Source organism: Populus euphratica, unplaced genomic scaffold (genome assembly GCF_000495115.2).
Source record: "Populus euphratica unplaced genomic scaffold, PopEup_1.0 scaffold153.1, whole genome shotgun sequence".
Lineage (NCBI taxonomy): Eukaryota > Viridiplantae > Streptophyta > Magnoliopsida > Malpighiales > Salicaceae > Populus > Populus euphratica.
The window spans coordinates 151,050-169,232 of NW_011499953.1; the positions used below are offsets into that span (position 1 = coordinate 151,050).

At 34.2% G+C, this 18,183-nt stretch overlaps 2 protein-coding genes across 6 annotated transcripts in view; both read right to left on the reverse strand.

Moving 5' to 3' along the window:
• The window catches only part of LOC105138127 (histone acetyltransferase GCN5-like), a 7,707-nt gene extending 1,117 nt beyond the window's left edge, over nucleotides 1-6,590 (reverse strand). Inside the window, exons 1-12 of one of the 3 annotated variants that reach the window (XM_011044134.1) lie at nucleotides 5,834-6,590; nucleotides 5,586-5,650; nucleotides 5,325-5,405; nucleotides 4,531-4,602; nucleotides 3,898-4,066; nucleotides 3,415-3,458; nucleotides 3,063-3,162; nucleotides 2,088-2,156; nucleotides 1,888-1,942; nucleotides 1,619-1,737; nucleotides 688-781; nucleotides 10-193 (exon numbers count right to left, since the gene is read on the reverse strand). In XM_011044134.1, coding sequence (XP_011042436.1) covers nucleotides 10-193; nucleotides 688-781; nucleotides 1,619-1,737; nucleotides 1,888-1,942; nucleotides 2,088-2,156; nucleotides 3,063-3,162; nucleotides 3,415-3,458; nucleotides 3,898-4,066; nucleotides 4,531-4,602; nucleotides 5,325-5,405; nucleotides 5,586-5,650; nucleotides 5,834-6,433 — 1,652 coding nt within the window. In that variant the 5' untranslated portion in view covers nucleotides 6,434-6,590. Of the gene's footprint in view, nucleotides 1-9; nucleotides 194-687; nucleotides 864-1,618; nucleotides 1,738-1,887; nucleotides 1,943-2,087; nucleotides 2,157-3,062; nucleotides 3,163-3,414; nucleotides 3,459-3,897; nucleotides 4,067-4,530; nucleotides 4,603-5,324; nucleotides 5,406-5,585; nucleotides 5,651-5,833 lie in introns of those variants that run through there. The other 2 variants (XM_011044135.1, XM_011044136.1) reach the window with 2 other exon arrangements.
• Nucleotides 6,591-6,826: 236 nt separating this feature from the next.
• Nucleotides 6,827-16,477, reverse strand: LOC105138129 (guanylate-binding protein 4-like). Of its 3 annotated transcripts, none has more exons than XM_011044138.1 (17): nucleotides 16,094-16,477; nucleotides 15,231-15,333; nucleotides 14,861-14,930; nucleotides 14,720-14,758; nucleotides 14,524-14,641; nucleotides 14,376-14,433; nucleotides 13,234-13,298; nucleotides 13,074-13,080; nucleotides 12,914-12,974; nucleotides 12,485-12,544; nucleotides 12,352-12,371; nucleotides 12,192-12,257; nucleotides 11,782-11,949; nucleotides 9,555-9,812; nucleotides 8,854-9,066; nucleotides 8,173-8,444; nucleotides 6,827-7,756 (listed from the first exon to the last, which is right to left on the reverse strand). In XM_011044138.1, the coding sequence occupies exons 1-17, from the start codon at nucleotides 16,180-16,182 to the stop codon at nucleotides 7,615-7,617; spliced, it is 1,809 nt and encodes a 602-aa protein (XP_011042440.1). In that variant the 5' UTR covers nucleotides 16,183-16,477; the 3' UTR covers nucleotides 6,827-7,614. The 3 variants fall into 3 exon arrangements, with proteins under 3 accessions (XP_011042440.1, XP_011042441.1, XP_011042442.1); XM_011044139.1 differs by lacking the exon at nucleotides 16,094-16,477 and adding an exon at nucleotides 15,439-16,048; XM_011044140.1 differs by lacking the exon at nucleotides 15,231-15,333 and having other exon boundaries at nucleotides 16,094-16,178.
• Between the last annotated feature and the right edge of the window lie 1,706 nt (nucleotides 16,478-18,183).

The window sequence follows — 18,183 nt, forward strand, 5'->3', positions numbered from 1 at the left end:
GGGGGGGGGGGGGGGGGGGCTAAAACAGAGAGCACAAGTGGATGAGCATGCCTGGTTGCACACTTGTAATAAATGGTATCAGGTGAGTTGTATGTCCGTGCATTGGCACACATCCTCTTAACATCAGCAATGAACATCTCAAGTGTTACATAGTATTGTTCTGACTCTACCCTTTTTGACATCGTCTTCAGATCTGCAGGCATAGTGGATGATCATGACAGACTCATACATATGATCCAATTTTAACTTCTTTTTTTTTGTGAAATTCTCAATAATAGGTAGGAATCAGAAATTATTTTTTCATACCAAATTATGCAGTAAATTCCAAAAAAGAAATTCAAACACTCTAGCCAATTATCCGATGTTATCAAAATGCTACAAAGATTTGTACTTGTCCATATAGATCAACTCAAGTACCAGATAATGGTCACCAGAATGAAACTTCAACTGAGTTCTACAAGCTTAAAACAGAAAATATTACAGCTATCAATTATCTTCGTGACTGAGCTTCAACATTTTGGTTCTGTTACAGTTGTGACCCAACCCATGCTTCTAGAGATTTTTTACAGCATAACAGACATGAAGACACTATACATGTATTATTTTAACAGTATACATGCCTGTCAATCAGAGAATCATCACAAGAAATACCTTGCCAGAATGAAACTGAAAAATTTGATATCTTACCCATGGGATCCTTGATGATGTCATAATAATCAGGGACATCCCGAGCATCAACTGGTTCCTTAAACGGCCAAGCATCCACATGGTCATGCATTGACTGCTAACACAAAATCCATGCAGTAAGAATCCAATGAATATGACATAGGCAGGAGAATCACTGTTCTAGTGATTTTCAAACACTGAAAAAGGAGAACGCATAAATATGAGCAAAAAATATTGCAAATCCAAAGCATTAAGGATTGGCAGATGTGAAAATCCAAAGAATATTAACAATAGCAAAACAATCACTATTTTGCATGAATTTGCAACTATAAAGTGATTAGAAGATCAAGTACAGCATTATGAGGAACCAAAAACAATTAATATAGAACAGCTATAAAGTGCTTGACAGGTCTTCTTTGATAAAAGCAGCACAATAGTTTCCCAGTCCACACGATCTTTAAGTCATTGACAAGATTCTATCAGATTTTGATCTCTCTAAAAAAAAGTAGTTAATTGTTCCATTGTTGATCATTTGAATACTATCTATTACCAACAGTATGTCTTGCTTTTAGATAGCAAGACGGCAACAACATAAAGCACATATATTTGGCACAGCAATCCATCAACAACCTTCACATTGAGTTGAGCTTTTGAATTTAACATAATAAAACAAATCAACTTCAAACACTGGCATCCAAACAGACACGTATTCTCAACTCAAGGATATCAAAGTTTCAATTAGGGCAATTTCAGCCACGAGCATTTCCATTGCAACCATGTCATGGCAACACTATCCTAGCAGTATTCTGTTCATTTTGCAACAAAATATGGTGACAATTAAAGATTTCTGGAAGTTTCATGACTGGCTGCCATTGTGACAGAAATCAGTCTGAAAGAAATCTCAAAACAAGATGAAAACGACAAAGAAAAGAGAAGTATTTTTGAGACTTGCCTTTAAAAGTGAGCGCATAAATGCAGTCAAATATTTTTGATTTGTGGCACTATCCGAAGCAGAGTTTAATGTTCTGAAACGTGAATGGCCCCATTGATCAGGAGTCCACCCAGCCTCCCCTATTATCGCATTCAAAAAAAATCTCATTCTCAACATTCCAAACTTTCAATTATAATTATATCATATAATTTTCAATAGGTATGTACCAAGTGTGGCAAAAGAGTGTTCAAAATTAATAAGAAGTCAATAAGCCAAGTTCAAAAACATACTCAAGCCAGGAATATCCTCGACTTTGATGATTTTCTTGGGAATACCAGCTTCTTTCTGAATGAAAATTAGTACACAGTATAATTTTAATCCAATGTACAAACACAGCACTAAACTGTACTGCTAGATAGAAATCACGTACAATCTAGAAAAGGAACCTATCAAGTTATAGGATAAGCAGTAGATTGCTGATGGCACATACCTTTTGAAAATCAATTCCAGGATAGATGATATGACAATTGGATAGCTCTCTTATCTTTTCATCAATTGCCTATCATCATAAGAAAAAAAGATTACTGGAAGTGCAGGGAGAATCATCAGGATGATAAATTCTGAACTTGTGCACAGAAATTAGTACTGTAGGTGATACATATGGAGTGGAGTAGTAATCTAAAAGGTCCATGGCAGACTGGCAGCACAGCAAGTCTGACAGGAAGCCACATGCGAGAAACCTACAATATGATAGATAGATACTATTGGTGTTCTGCTCAACAAGTTCTAGATTAAAGAACCTCTTGAAAGACATGTACAGGAAAAATCTAAGTTTCCAGACTAAGCAACGCAACTATGATAAATCCAACTAATTACATTCTATAAATGTATTCAGTCAACATCCCGAGAAGCTTTGGTTTAGGAACAAGAAAAACAGGGCAATATTTCTCAAGGTTGTATGATAAAAATCTTTGAAGTTAAGGATGTAAAAAGTATATGATTATAATATAAGAAAAACCCATCAGGATCAACGAAAATGGTAGCAAGAGATTGTGATCTTTACAAGTAAAACATACTGGAACAGTCTCTTACTAGAATTAGTGCGTCCGTTTCAGAAGCATCGTATAGACATACTGGCTTTCATTGTATCCAGAAATCACATAGTAATCTCGATCCAATAATTCAATTTTAGATGTAACTTCAGGACACATGTCCTTATTATAAAGTTTTGGAGTGAATTATAGAAATTGACGAAGCTTCTGAATCAGCGGCAACATATTCAGATTGCTTACTTTAAACAAAGAAGGCCCAACAAGCTGAGCATTTAGAAAAAGAAGATATACTGCTCAAATGGATTATTTGACCATTTATCGTAATTCATGTTCCAGATACCGACTTCCAAATATTATGATCTAACTACATTATTTCACAAAGAAAACATTGACCAAGTAGACTATCATCTCACCTGTCTCTGACGACGAATCATGGTTGATAAGTCAGTGTAAGGAAGTTTTTGATCAATCTTGCATTCCATTAAGATACCTCCATCATAGTCTTTAATATACCTGGAATTCAAATGAATTCATAAACTGAGGGACAGTGATAGAAAAGGATGGGATACACCAACAAGGCTAACAAAGGGGGAAAAACAAGTCCATGTGATGAACTTGAAACTTCTTCATTTTAACATCCCCCCCTCTCAAACCACAATTTCAGTAAAATAATACAAAGCAGAACTGTACTTGAAGCCCTGCCTTTATCCAATCCCCTCCCCTTCATTTTTCTTAATAATACTAGACTTTGTAAATTAACAATACCCTTGCCATCGATCTTTCTCCAAGTAAATCTCTTTTGTGAAACCCTACATGTCAATAAAAGAACACAACATTACATAGGAAACCAATGTATTTCAGAAGGATATGGCAACAAAACTATCAGAAGTAACATTCGAGTAATAAGTGTGCAGAACATCAAGAATGAGATCTTCCATAGATCAAACTGAACAATTATATAGTAACATCTAACAAATAAGCAGTTCATGAAAAAAATGAATTGTGAAAGTTACAGAACTCAAGACAAGGGCCACCACTATCAAATCTTGCATTTCCATTTAAGACAAAGGTTTAACTAGAAATTAGCTACAATCTAAACAGTATTTATTACTGATTCAGCTTTCATAACAAAAAATAAACAGGGAGGATTGTGGGCAAATCTTATAAATCAACAGGGTATTGCAGGTCCAGGTTGAAACAAACAATAAATCACCACAGCAAAGAATTTGCCAGAAATAGAAAGCCCACCTGCTTGATAAAATAGCCAACAGCATTATTGTCAGCATACGTCAGGAAATGTGTCAACCCATCAACATCACGTGCATGCTGCTTTAAGTGATTCATCAATCTCGTACCATAACCTTTTACTTGTTCATCTGCGGTGATTGCACAAAAAGCTATCTCCCCAAACCTCTGACTGTGGTTGGGAAGGAAAAAGGTGTTACTAAGGTAACCAATGGCATTAGGATAAAAGAGGTTTCAAAGATGAAATCACAACAACAAGAAATAAAATACTTTCATGTAATGAGTGGTTATTGCTACATGGGTGTACAAGGGAAAAGATGCAAATATGCAATCCACATTCAAATATTTAAGCTTAGTGCTATGGTTACATGGACAAAACCAAACTCCAATCATCTGCTTCTCATTATACCAACTTAACAGGATCAATCAATCATTCATTCATCTTACAAAATTATGATTGCAGTTCAAACAAAATGCTAAAAAGCAACGAATGACCCTCGCCTTTTCCCAAGTCAGTCAGGGAAAGTATCCTAATTAAGCTCGTAAGTTCTACTCCACCTAAGAATATATAATAATACAACAGTGCACTTGAAGTTGGAATGAGTAAAAAACAACACTAATAATACGAGAACTAACCTGACATATGGACGATAAGTGATACCACCAACCACCTGATTGCGTCTAATAATCATCACAGATTTGTGGCTTCTGCATGTTGTATTGAAAAACATACATGAACACTTTTGTGCCATATCAAAACGATCCATATCATAAAGATGACAAGGTTTTAAGCTGGCTGTCAACCTACCACAACCCTCAATCAGGGCTTGGGACCAGCAATCCTAACAAGCACAACTAGATGTCCGTATAATAATCAGGGCTTGGGACCAGCAATCCTAACCTAACATAAGGGGAGTTTTGAGAATGATTCAACAATGAAAAAAAGAAATGGTATTGGGCCCTTCCCCACAAGTTGCATGCTTAAGTGAGTGATCATAATTATACAATAACACCCTAGATGTCCGTATTCAAGGACATGGAAGGAGTTCAATGTTTTGACATTAACATAAACTATCAAGCACAACTCTCCAAAATGGTATCACATAAGGACATTGGGTTCTGCTTACATGCATCCATATACAATTCTGGTGATTGCATACATAGGTGAGTGGATTGCGGATTAATTTCCATTACTGGACACATTGTCAATCTAAATGATTATATCTTTAAGAAACCAATTTTGGTTCTTAATATTGATGCAGGCTGTAGAGTAATAGTAGTTACCTTCACAATGAACTGGAAGTTTTCTCAGCTTAACCAAAAAGGAAAACAGATAGTAGAAGTTGAGGGATTCTTGTCATCTAATCTCTGCCCACTTTATAAAAAAATTTGTTTATTGTAAGCACTTCTAAAGGATTTCATAGAGTTACCTATCCATCACAAGTCGAACTATGTACTCCTTGGGCATGTTAGGCAATTGCCTCGCAAATATATTCTTCAATCCTATCAGCCTGAGAAACCAAAGGCAAAGGCAAACATTAAAATCCTCACCATAACTAGAGTTGGTACAGAGGTAACAAACCCCATCAAACAAGAAATGAAAAATTAAAGATATCACGAGTATTCATAATTAAAAGAGGAACCAGCAAAAAAAAAAAAGTATATGTGTTTAAGAAAAGAGAATAAGGTACCAAACCATATGCTCATCAACATCATCATTTGAATAACAGACAAACTTGAGTTTTCCTGCTTCCTCCTGAAACGCTCGAATCAATCAATATCAAGTCCCGTTTTAAAATATCTCACTCATAGTTTCGTTTTCTTTTTTGTAAAGGCCATGTAAAAGAAGATTAAACTTAGTTACTAGTAAACAATTGCAAGCAATGAACTTGGAAATATGCACGGTAGTCAAGAATCTCAAAGAAACTATAAACCATACCTCTCTCTTCAAACTCTCTTCTCTCGCGCTATAAGCTCCACTTGCCTGCAAATTTTCCGTAAATATTTTAACAGAATCCTCCTTCACCACAATCCCTGGCCCAGAACTCCCCGCTGCAGCAGGCCCCACTGCACCAGTCCCTGTGTGCCCACCGTCCTTCCCGCTATCAGAATTTTCAATCTTGACATTCGTGTTCTCCATTTTGATCTTCGTGTTCCGGCTGCTGCTGCCAGCGGGGTTAGTGGTGTCGAGGCGGGCTGTGGTGAACGTTCTCATGGAGGAATCGTTGTCGAAGTCTTCATCTTCATCGTCAAGGACGGTGTCGGAATCTTCAGCGTCATCGGAGTCAGAGTCGGCGCCGCGAGCGGAGATGCTCTCAAGGTCGTCGTTGGAGGTGAGAGCGCCATCGCGAGTGTCTGCGGAGAGAGAAGACGGAGCAAATGGCGGCAAGTGGTCGTCGTCCCCCGCCGCAGCCGCGGCGAGTTTCCGTTTGTGGATGGAAGAGGTTGCGGAGGCCGAGGCCGAGGCCGAGTGCGAAGGAGACGGAGATTGAGAGCTGCGAGAGCGATTAGGTGCAGTTAAGTGAGAGTGAGTGTCCATAGAGTTGAGTCGGTTCGAATTTGATGATTTAGGCTTTCAGGTTTGCAGTGGAGAAGTTAGGGATTTTTTTCACTTCGGCATTTGGAGGGAGATAGAGAGCGAGCAGCGGAGTTTCAGAAAAACGGTTAGTAGTGAATGGACACTTGACGTTGATATACAGGTACCATGTCCAACTTTAAAGGTTTCTTAAGCACGACGACGTTTGATTAGTGGGCTTTTGGTATGGGCCATACATTCCCTTTAGCCTGAAAATTTGGATTTTATACTGGCATCCCAAATACTCTAAATGCATTCTTCGTCACTAGGAGTCTGGATTATCCCCCGCGACACGATAAAGGCAGCTCAATGATTATTTTTTTATATTTCTTAAATAATATAGGATGATAAGAGAACTAATCGATAAAAATAATCTGAGAAACTTGAGTTGCGTTTATTTGGCGTCTTAAAATATAAAAAACAGGTAGAAAAAATAAAATATTTGATTGAAGAAACGGAAACTAGAACATGAAAATCACAATGAATGAAAGAAGGGCGAGATATGTCTTCTCTGTCATAATTAGCCTGTGCTCTGACTATGAGACTTCACAGTAAGTCGCAGTAACATAGAGTATACTTTTGTGTCCATGAAGCATCCTGAGCACTTGGATAATTTGCTTCGACGAATTGTCTGGACTTGAATATAAAAGGGTAATTAAGAACGAAAATAGAACAGCAGCTTTCTTCTTCTTTTCAATGTAAAGGAGTTGTATTGTGGCTGTACAGTCAGTAATGCAGTCTCTAATTGAAATGAACATCTATGGCTCATAGGGCTATACTTTTCCAGCATTTGTATATAGAAACTACACCTGTGATATAACAGACAAATTGAAGTGACGAACAGATCACAACAAAGTAAATGCCCTGGAAACGATGGAGTAGGAAATGATACGAGTGCACAACCATACAAACCTCATTTCATCATCAGACTCGTCACATTCTTGAGATCAAATGTTTTCAGGAACCAACAAGAGAAAAACATAAAGAATGGTGGGCTTTGTATGTGAAAAAAGAAAAGCTCACCCAAAATGATTGGAGCAAGACCATGCCAAATCTAAGGCACATGATCGCAATTCATTTAGAGTATGTTAGCGATTTCTTTTTAAGGTGTTTTTCACTTTGAAATGCATTAAAATAAACAAGGCTTAGTCTGTTCTCGGCCTATGAGTACCCCCTTTAGGATTTTTGTACAAGGGTAACAGCCACTGTGACCCATGTTTCCTTCTACCATAACACCGCCAATATACCACCAAAATTGCTGCCACCAAACCAAGTGGAATTGCCCATCTGCATTGAAACAAAACAGATCAACAAAAGAAAATGACAAACAAATGGAGCATTGCTCATGAATTACAAACTTATGGACCGGATTCTTCTTAATATGCCTGTTTATCTTCTAGCATACTGATTGACATGGGACATCATTCAAAATACATTTGAAAAATAAAACTTTTTTTTTAAAGTATTGCTAGGGCTCGTTGTGTTGTAAAAGGAATACATGATTAGCACAGCTTTCAACTATAAACTACGAAAATTGTTTGTTTTTTATTGCTTCTGATCAAAGAGCAAAATCACACAACCTAGCAGAAAATAATGACAGTATAGTTTTAAGATAAAATTGAATATTGTATGGCATCAAGCACTATCTTTAGATACGATGTAATTCATTTTTCTTGGGTGCAATTGAGGAAATGTAGCATTACCTGTCCAAATCAAGAAAAGGGCTGTAAACAAGTGTTTCCCAGGCTGCGACAATAAAATGCCAAACTGGGTTGTAATAAAGAGATTCCGCAGACCAAAACATCCTCGTGTAGGTCTCTAGGAAGATAAAAAGTATCCATGCACCAATTTCTATCAAAATAAACTTTATAATAAACCGGCCCACTACCACCATGACGAGGGAGAAGGCCACCAACCAATTGAATAGCCTGTGGTTGTATTCCTTTATAAATGAAGATTTTGATTTCCCCATCATCTGATGATCCGCATCATACATTCACAATGCACTAGTCAGTAAACAAGTGAAAAGGAAAGCACACATCTGCACACCACATGGAACTATATTGATAAAGCATTTCATGATTCATAGAGAGATTTGTCTATCAGGATATATTTAGAAGGTTAATTCACAATCTTAACACTAACACTAATTCAGATTTTCATGTCCCTTCCGTTGGCAACAACTTTGTTTAGATTATGAGTTCTCCATATTGATAATTATGGCATGTATGCTATCTTAAAGAATCAAAAACGTATGACCAAATGGCATTGAATTTGATTTCCCGTTTCAATATTCCCTCCAGCTCGAACATCAATATCTACAGATATGAGAAACAGAGCAATAACTGACGCAATTAAAATAAATTACAAAGAGCATGCCGAACCTTCATCATGCGAAGCTCGTAATTTGCCTTTGAAGGTCCAACACACTCATGCTCAAAACTTTGGTTGCATTGCAGGAAGCCTGCATTGAATTTTGCCATGGAAGGAAGTCTGAGAACCTGAAGCTGGTCCATTCTGTCCTCACATCTAGAATAAAGTGCCTCACATAGCTTTGCTGATTGATATTCATTTGCCATTACGAAATTCTTATGAACCTAGACAGAATTTCCATAGTAAAGTACTTCAGGAGTGTTAAGAGTATTGCAACTTGATAGCCTTAAAAAATGGTTTACATGTATTTATATATTGTTGCTCTAGAACCAAACTCTAAATACTGTTGGTTGTTAAATGAGACACTGAGCACATGCAGCCTGTCCAATGCAGGAGACTCAACAGAAGTATTTGCTAAAGATTTCATCCAGTTTATGGTGTGGTGGTTGTTAAATGGACTTGGATTCAGTTTTTTTGTTTTTTTTTCCCAAAAAAGACAACATGAGAATTCAACACTTCAATCAAGTAACTACCTCCAAGAAACCATAAGCAGAGCCATCTTTCAACTTGTTCGTTTGAATTGTCAAAAGATTTTGGAATATAAAAGACAATTTTAACATCCATGCAAATCGGATTCAAAGTGAATTTTGCAGATTCATAAGTTAATTTAAGGAGAAAAGACAATTAACGTAGCTGATAAAACAACCAATACCTTCTCTATTTCTTCATCCAGCTGCATGACAGATCTCTTTGCATGATGGCGACCAAAATGTTGTTCATCAAAAGATTTCATTGCTTCCCCTTTAGAGTTTTCATGGACATTTTGCAGAGATTTCTCAGAAAGTGGTAAGGGTAACTTTGCCATCATTTCACTGTATAGCTTCAAACATCGCTCAAGAATACCCTTATTGAAAACCTCCACCAAAGAGCCTGTTGATGGGATCTCCCCTTTATTCAAGGCTTCGAGTATCTGAGAATTGCAAGATCAAGGTTGAGGAATTGTCAATAATACTAAATCATTTGCCCATGCTATGCTGCGAGTCAAATCAATTTTCTTAACATAAAAAAATATCCACGCATTGTTAACATATTGTCTAGTAAAAAACAAAATTAATCATGAACTCAAAATATGATACATATTAAACGATATTTTGTAAAAATATTGATAAGGTAACATATTGGATGATATTTTTTTTTAAATATTGAGACGGCACATATTGGATCGACCCGGTTAACTAATCAGATCTGCGACCGGTAAATGAAATTGTGATAACCTTTAAAACAAATTAAAATAAATTACAAAGGTTAATTCCTAATCAACTAAATGTTAAAAGAATGACATTGAAAAAATATATATATTATTAAAAGATAGCAAAAAAAAACTACTTATATCAATCCGGGTTAAAATGTTAAACTCATAACTCAGCTCATGAGATCAGAATAACATCATAAAAAAAAAAATATATATATATAAAGCTCATGTCAATCAACTCAATGTTAATAGAGAAAATCAGGAAAAAAAAGACAAAAAAATAAAACTTAAGTCAACCCATACTAGCTTGTTAAACTCATGACTTCGGTCATGAGATTGAAATAACTTCATAACAAGAAAAAAAAAACATGAAGCTTTATTTCCAACAAATTCAACTTTAAAGGTTGAAAAGGAGGGAAAAAATAAAAAAACAAATCCATAAAACCAAAATAACTTCATAAAAAGTAAATTGAAAAAATTTACAAAGCTCAATTTTCAAACAACCTAAATTAAAGGATGAAATTGAAAAAAAAATTGTTGGAGGTTGAAATTTAAAAAATATATATATTCAATTGAAAAGAGATTCAAAAACAATAAATCAAGTAAACCTGGGTTAACCTGCCAAATCCACAACTTAAGTCATGAGATCAGGATAGCCTCATATAAAATGAATCAAAAACAATTATGAAGCCCAATTACAAAAACAAATCAACTCGCAACCTATTTCATGATGACATAAAATAATTATCCCAAGAGTTTACACACCAAATTGACAAGGTCAAACTTGAAAAGAAACCCGGAAACATCTCATATGAAGCATGAAGTTATTGTTTTCTTGTTTTAATTATTTTCCTAGTTAATTTTGAATTTTAATTATTTGTTTCCTACTTATTTTAGGACTTTTAATTTAATTAGTATTTTACTATTTAGGAATTCTAATGCTAGATGGATTTATTAATTAAGTTTTAATTAGAAATCCTTTTTTATAAAGGATTTTAATACAAGAATAAATAGAAATGTCTAGTTTATTTTATAGAAATCAAGACTTTTATTCATATTCAATAAAAATTACAGAAAGTTTTTTCTAGATTTCTCTCCAATTAGGTCTATAACATTAGAGCTTGAAAACTCTAATTGTATTTTTGCTATACACCGCGTCACGTTAAATTAGAATAACTCATAAAAAACAAATCAAAAAATAATAGGCAACCTATATATCTTCGTTATATGTTTGTCACATAAGATTGGAATAACTCATAAAAAATCAAAAAATTAAGGCTATAATCCCATGCCATGCATTCAGGACATCAGCCCATTGACACCATTAAACACATCTCATATGGATGGAATAGACAACACACTGTGAGTTTACAAGTTAGAAGGTCATTTTCATAATTAGTTTGACATACCAAACAATTCAGTAACTTCATCGGAATCATCTCTCTTTGACTCTTTTTTAGTACTTTTAGCAACGCAAATGTAGTGGCAAACTCTCAAGGGTGCAGCTCATAGTGTGTTGTCTGTTAAATGAAGGGTGCAGCTCATAATTATGCCTGTTAAATGAACTCAATTTCTTCTCCACACCCCATTCCCCCCACCCCCATAAAACAATTGCCCTCCTGAGACGCTGCAGTGACAATATATGATGTCTAGCAACTCCAACCAGGCTCAATATAAACAAAGTTACCTGCTCCAAGAAAGCTACAAACTCCTTTCCATTTAGAGGTCTACCCTGCACAACCTTTGGACGAATAATACTAGCAACAAGTTCTTTTAACTGATCCCTCTTCTTAACATACACAGGATCAAGCTCACCATCCTTCATGTCACAAAGCTTTGTTCGCAGGAGATGAGGCTGTTGGTTCAAATTCAGCACAATTAGTAGAGAGAATAACTAATCTACAGTACATTAAGCCCACTTCATGTGCCTAGCAAACATCTAGTACACATAATCCCATAGTATGAAAAGGTACTTCAGATGAATTACATGCTTTTGAAATTATATAGGTGGTTAGTACAATTCTAGTAACATAGCAATGAAAAGTAAGGTGAAGGGGCTAGGACTTGAAGAAATTAATGGACAAGGTAAACACATACTTGTGGCAAGCTGAAGGCAGTGCTGTTATCACCCATGATAGCCAATGAGTCTCGGATCTGATTAACCTGGTGAATAGAAAGAGTGAACTTCTGGTTCCAGAATCATGCCATTTCATTGACAATAATTGGGATGGCAAGTGAAATCATAAAAAATAAATACCTGGTCAATATTTCTGTCCCCTGCATTAGAACAAGAACATGGGATTCAAAATTGTTTAAAGAATGCTGTAATTACACAGTGAATCACACATCTTCTACAGTTCTATGGCTAGGGCCTAGGAGAAAAATCTAACCATCATTGTTAGGAACATGTTGGAGGGCTTCATTCGCCATTTCTTGCACTGACTTCCCTTCTGAGTAACACCAGAAACAACATGAGTTCTCTCTAAACGCACAATATGAAGCAGACAGAACATTATAAGCAATACAAGTAACCCAACTAAAACATCTACCAAATCAGAAACTCATCCATCTATTTATACCATTATCTTAAGGAAATCGGATAAGGGTCTGGTGGGGCATAAGTAGAAACTAACAAGAACAATTTAAACATAAGAAGGACGGCGCTTTGGCATGTCTGAAACAGCATTCAGTGAAATCAGCTCGCTAAAAGACCCAGTCCAATTGTTATATGAACTGTTGCAGTGTTAAAGAATGAAACAGGCAGTTATCATAATCCTACTTCAACAAACAACTTTAAAGACAGGCATTTATGGACTTACGTAGAAAATCACGCTGGATAAGCCACAAAAGTTTTGCAGGTTCAAATGCAACATCTTGGCCCTGTGAACAAAATTGTGACTCAAATACAAGTCAACACCAAGTATTTTTATTAAAAGATAACATACAGGAGGAGTATAACCAAAGTAGCTTATAAATTACCTTCACTCTATTCTCCAAAATTTTCAGCCACCCAACAAAATGAGTTAGTATTAGTAGCATATAAGGTGCAAAAAAGAGATACAAAAATTATGGTCACAATTCACAGAATTTATTGATGATCTGGTCTAACATGTCGAACTCAGAAGACAGAACTGCAGACCTTCCATAAAATTCTTCTGCAAGCTCAACAGCAAATGACAGACGAGATATGTCAGCTTCTCTGATCTGAGAGCACAGCAAGATAAATATACAAGTATTACCAGAAGAACCAACTACAATGATGCAGCTTTAAGAAAAATGGCCAGTAACCTAATTTATAAACTAGAGCCTCAGACCAGATGGTAAATAATCAGATATGATAATCCCACCACCTGTAAAACAAGGTCTAAAGTCTCATTTTTCCTTCCTATTTTTTGTTTAGTTTTGACAAAACCAAGTTGACATTCTCATAATTGACAACCTCTCCTTAGTTTAGCTTCAACAAATACTAGTTAGGCATCCATGTATCCCCTTGTGAGCTTCTTGAAGAAATGAAAAGATGCTGGTATGAAGTTCAAATTTAGGCTACTTAAGAGGGGAATGGAACTAAAGAAGAGTGGATATGATGTCTCAGGGCCATAAAAATCAATCATTCTTTTATGAAGGTAGAAGATGTTTCAATTCACTTCATTCTTACTTGAAGGTTGAAACAGGCCAATATAATCATGTAAAAACAACAAAATATCCTGTGAGATAATTGTTCAAAATGATTGGCATTTCAGGAACCTGGGAGGGAATGTAAATGGCTTCATAACAGGATTGGTTTGTCCTATTCAAAGATCATAGAAAACTTATATCTTAAATCCACCCGCAGATAACCAAAAATGATTGTGATAGTCAATCCTCCCACCATAATATATAATACTTTTTGTTTCATTGCATTCATTCTTCTACACATTTATGAAAATACATATTATATCCCCTTTAATTTTTCTTTTGACAGTGTGTGAAAATACATAGTATATCCACTTCAATTTTTCATTTTGGCAATGCAAAGTCTCAACATTAAATAACCACAATTTCCCTCGAAATGTATAGATCATCAAGAATATGACCATCCTTAATCTTTCTATCTTTGATGAAAAATTTTCTCCATGAAGGAAACCTCAAGTCCATAAAATTGGAATAGCCATAGAAAGCTCTAACATACACATCTAGCAAATCACACTTTCCTGCTCTGACACCTCAAGATTCATTCATATATGCTCAAAACTAGAATTCATATATGCTCAAAACTAGAAGTTACGAGACCAAAAAACTAACCGTCTCAGGCAGATTATAAATAAGCACAGAGCTCAGAACAGTTGCCAGAGCAAAAATCCTGCAAAAGAAAATGTCAAAAAGACAACATATACATAAGCCTTCAATCTCCAACTACAATTTCAAGATTACACAATGATTTGGAATTTACCGATCATCATAGACATTTGACTTCCCAATACTTTCAAATCCCTCTGTATCAAGGTAAAACACGGAAGTTTTTACTCCGTTGATATCCAATTCAACCGGGGTTCCCCAAACCCAAATCCCTTCAAGAAACAAAAGACACATTATAGATGACATCTAAACAAAAGGTTGCACTTTTTCAAGAATCAAACTCAAATTACCTTTGGTCTTTGTGTCACGCATATGTCCAACACCAAAACCTGATGAAGGAAATGTTAGTTCAACCAATTTAAAATCATTTTATACAGTGAGTCCCATTAAAAAAATATTTAAGGAAATACTAATTGTGGTTGAAATAGCACCTTCATAACAAGAAAGTGAAAGAAGCTGATTGAGCAAAAAAGATTTTCCAGAGCGATATGGACCAATTACCTGATCATACAGCCATAAATGTAAGACATAAAAAAGGGATAAATAAAAGAGAGCAAAACTTTCTTGTCATGGCTGTGCAGATTACAAGTATATCAAATTATAAGTATACAATTAGCTACAGCGATTGAACAGTTGCAGTCATGCTAAACGAGCGCTTCACACAAACTCGGACTTAAAGCATCAAAAAACTCATTTTAAACACCATTGCATATCAGTAACACTTTGTAAGATTATTTATAAACAAAAAAACTTGGGTTTTTATCCGCAATTATTAGGTGTAGAGAAGCATGTTGGGCATACAGCAACAGCAGCAATAGGGTTCGTTATTCGTTTGATAGCTTCCAATCCTTCACTTGCAAGATGAAGTTTCGTATGATTAGGATCAGGTTCAATGATAGGAAACCTGTGGTATACAGAAACAGCGACAAGCAATGGGTATGATGAAAAATATCAAAAAAAAAAAAAGTAATCAAAAGGAGGCAAATAATGTGAAGCGAGGGACAGCAACATTTGCAATGCCATTGACTTCATTTGACAATTTCAATTGCTGGAATATTTGCTATTCATCAAGAAAACAAGCTCATGGGTACAGCGATGAGAAACTAAAGTTACACATGCTCTTCTGGGGGGGAAAATCATCTCAAACTCAACAGGATCGGGTCAATGTCTATCTTAACTATGAACTAGGCAGCCTTCCATGCGTGTCCTCAGTTTTGTCTCCTTTCATAGTTCAACTTAAAACTGCTAGCACTAAATGTCCTCAACTAGGAAATTTCCAAACCTAATGGACATCCTTTCTAGCAAACAGAAACAAAGTGATTAAATTGTTTAGCTCATCAAATTCATCACTCACTACATACGTAATACCAGTTTAATTTCAGTCGCATGAACATGCCACCCAAGAGAGATCGTATGCTGAAAAAATATACGCAAAGCTCCAAAGGACACGAACTTTACGGTCATCAAACAAATTAGCACAGGAAAGAACCACCGACATGTGATATATTTATTACCAGGGTTCGTTTCCGTGGATTAAAAAAAATATAACTTTATATAACAATAAAGCACGAGAATTCTCATACTAAACTAGTTAACTACAAGTCTAATAAACAGATGCAAATTAACGACAAAATGAGCAGTTGCAGCATTTTGAAATCACTTACGCTTGGTTAAAATTGCCAATTGAGAGAGACCCAGATGCGAAAACGCAAAGAAAAAGCCAGTAAAACAAAATCCAACAAGAAATCTTCATAATTTAAAATTGCTGGAGATCGTTTTTGCTTTATATTCCAAAATGCAGCAGCAAAGTCAAAGACCTGTTTGTTTATATGTTACTGCTAAGAAACTGTAAACAGAAAAGAGGGTACGCAAGGGAAGAGAAAGTCCAGGAAGGGTTCTTCTTCGCAAAAAGAACGGGATCTTGAGAGAGACCATGGAGATTGGTGTACGTTACAAATCGTGGAAACACATGGAGGTAGATTTCGCATCTACGAAGGAGGAGTGTAGGGAAATTGTTTTGCAGTGAAAAGCAGAGTATTCGTGCCCTCGGTAAGAAGCAATTTTTTGTCTGAACACAAAATACTGAAATATTTTTTTAAAGAGGTGAAAATGTCCGACCGTCAACCACTAGTGAAAAATTGGATTTGTTACCCGGTAATTTTTTTTATTTTTAAAAAAATATTCAAATTATTGTTCAGGTAGTAATTTAAATGATATAAAAAAATATAATAATATAAAATAAATTGATATACAAATAAGTAAAAATAACAAACTTAAATTTATTTGCGTTGTCAAGAAACCAAATGCTAACCTACTAAAAAAGTAGTAAAAAATAACAAAAAAATTAAAAAATAGCAGTTTAAAAAAATAATAGGGGTAAAATTAAAAAAATAATTATAGTATTATAGATTATTTGTAAATAAAAAAATAATAGGGATGAGATTAAAAAATATTTATAATTTGATAGATTATTTATATATTAAAAATGATGGGGTGAAATTAAAAAAGAAAAATATAGATGGCTAAGCCAATAGAATTAAACTACAAAGATATAAAAAAAAAAACCATGGGGTGAAATTAAAAAAGAAAAATATAAATGGCTAAGCCAGTAGAATTAAACTACAAAAATAAAAAAAAAACCAACAAAAAAATAATAGAAAATAAGAGAATACCAATTAAAAAAAATGTAAACTCGGGCGCACCTCCAAAACCTAGTCTAATTCAAAAACTTTACAACTTGTGAAACTTTAAATATAGATTCAATCAATAAGCTTAATTCTCTACAAATTTAATTTTAACATGTGAAACAATAAAAAAAATACTTATAAAAAAACAATGAAGATAAAATTTGATAGAAAAAAAACTTAGAAATGGTGAAATTTGTAAGAAAAATATTTTAAAAAATAATCATAAATAAATTAAATAGAAATTAAAAAAACGAGTACCAAATTTGAAAGATAGAAAAATCATAGAGGTGAGGTTGAATTTTTTTTTTAATTTAATAGATTATTTATAAATTAAAAATGACAGGGGTGAAAATAAAAAATATCTATAATCTAATAGATTATTTATATATTGAAAAAATAGAGATGACATTGAAAAATATTTTTAATTTGATAAATTATTTATATATTTAAAAATTACAGGGGTGAAAATTGAAAAAAAATATATAAAGGGTTAACCTAAAAGAATTAAACCATGAAAATAATAAAAAAATAAACCCAACAAAATGATAAAATAATAAGAAAACTCCAACTTGAAAAAAAAAAAACAAAGTTAAAAGAACCTTCTAAACCTAATCTAATTTCGAAAACTTTTAACTTGTGAAATCTTAAACATCCCAGCAAATTTAATTTTAAATAATGAAATCATAAAAAAGATATTAATAAAAAAAATAAAGATAAATTTTGATTAAAAAGGCACTTAATGAGGATGAAATTTGCATGAACTTTAAAAGAAATCAAATAAAACAAATAATAATTAAAAGACTAGAACTATATTTGAAAGATATAAAAACTATAAGGATGAGATTAAAAAAAATATATAACTTGATAGATTATTTATAAATTAAAATTTAGCAGGTGAAAATTGAAAAACATTATATTTTGATAGATTATTCATATATTAAAAAACTTACTAGGGTGAAAATGAAATATATTTATAATTTAATAGATTATTTATATATTTAAAAACAATAGGGGATGAAATTGAAAAAAAAATGATAAATTATCTATGAATTCAAAGATGGTAAGAT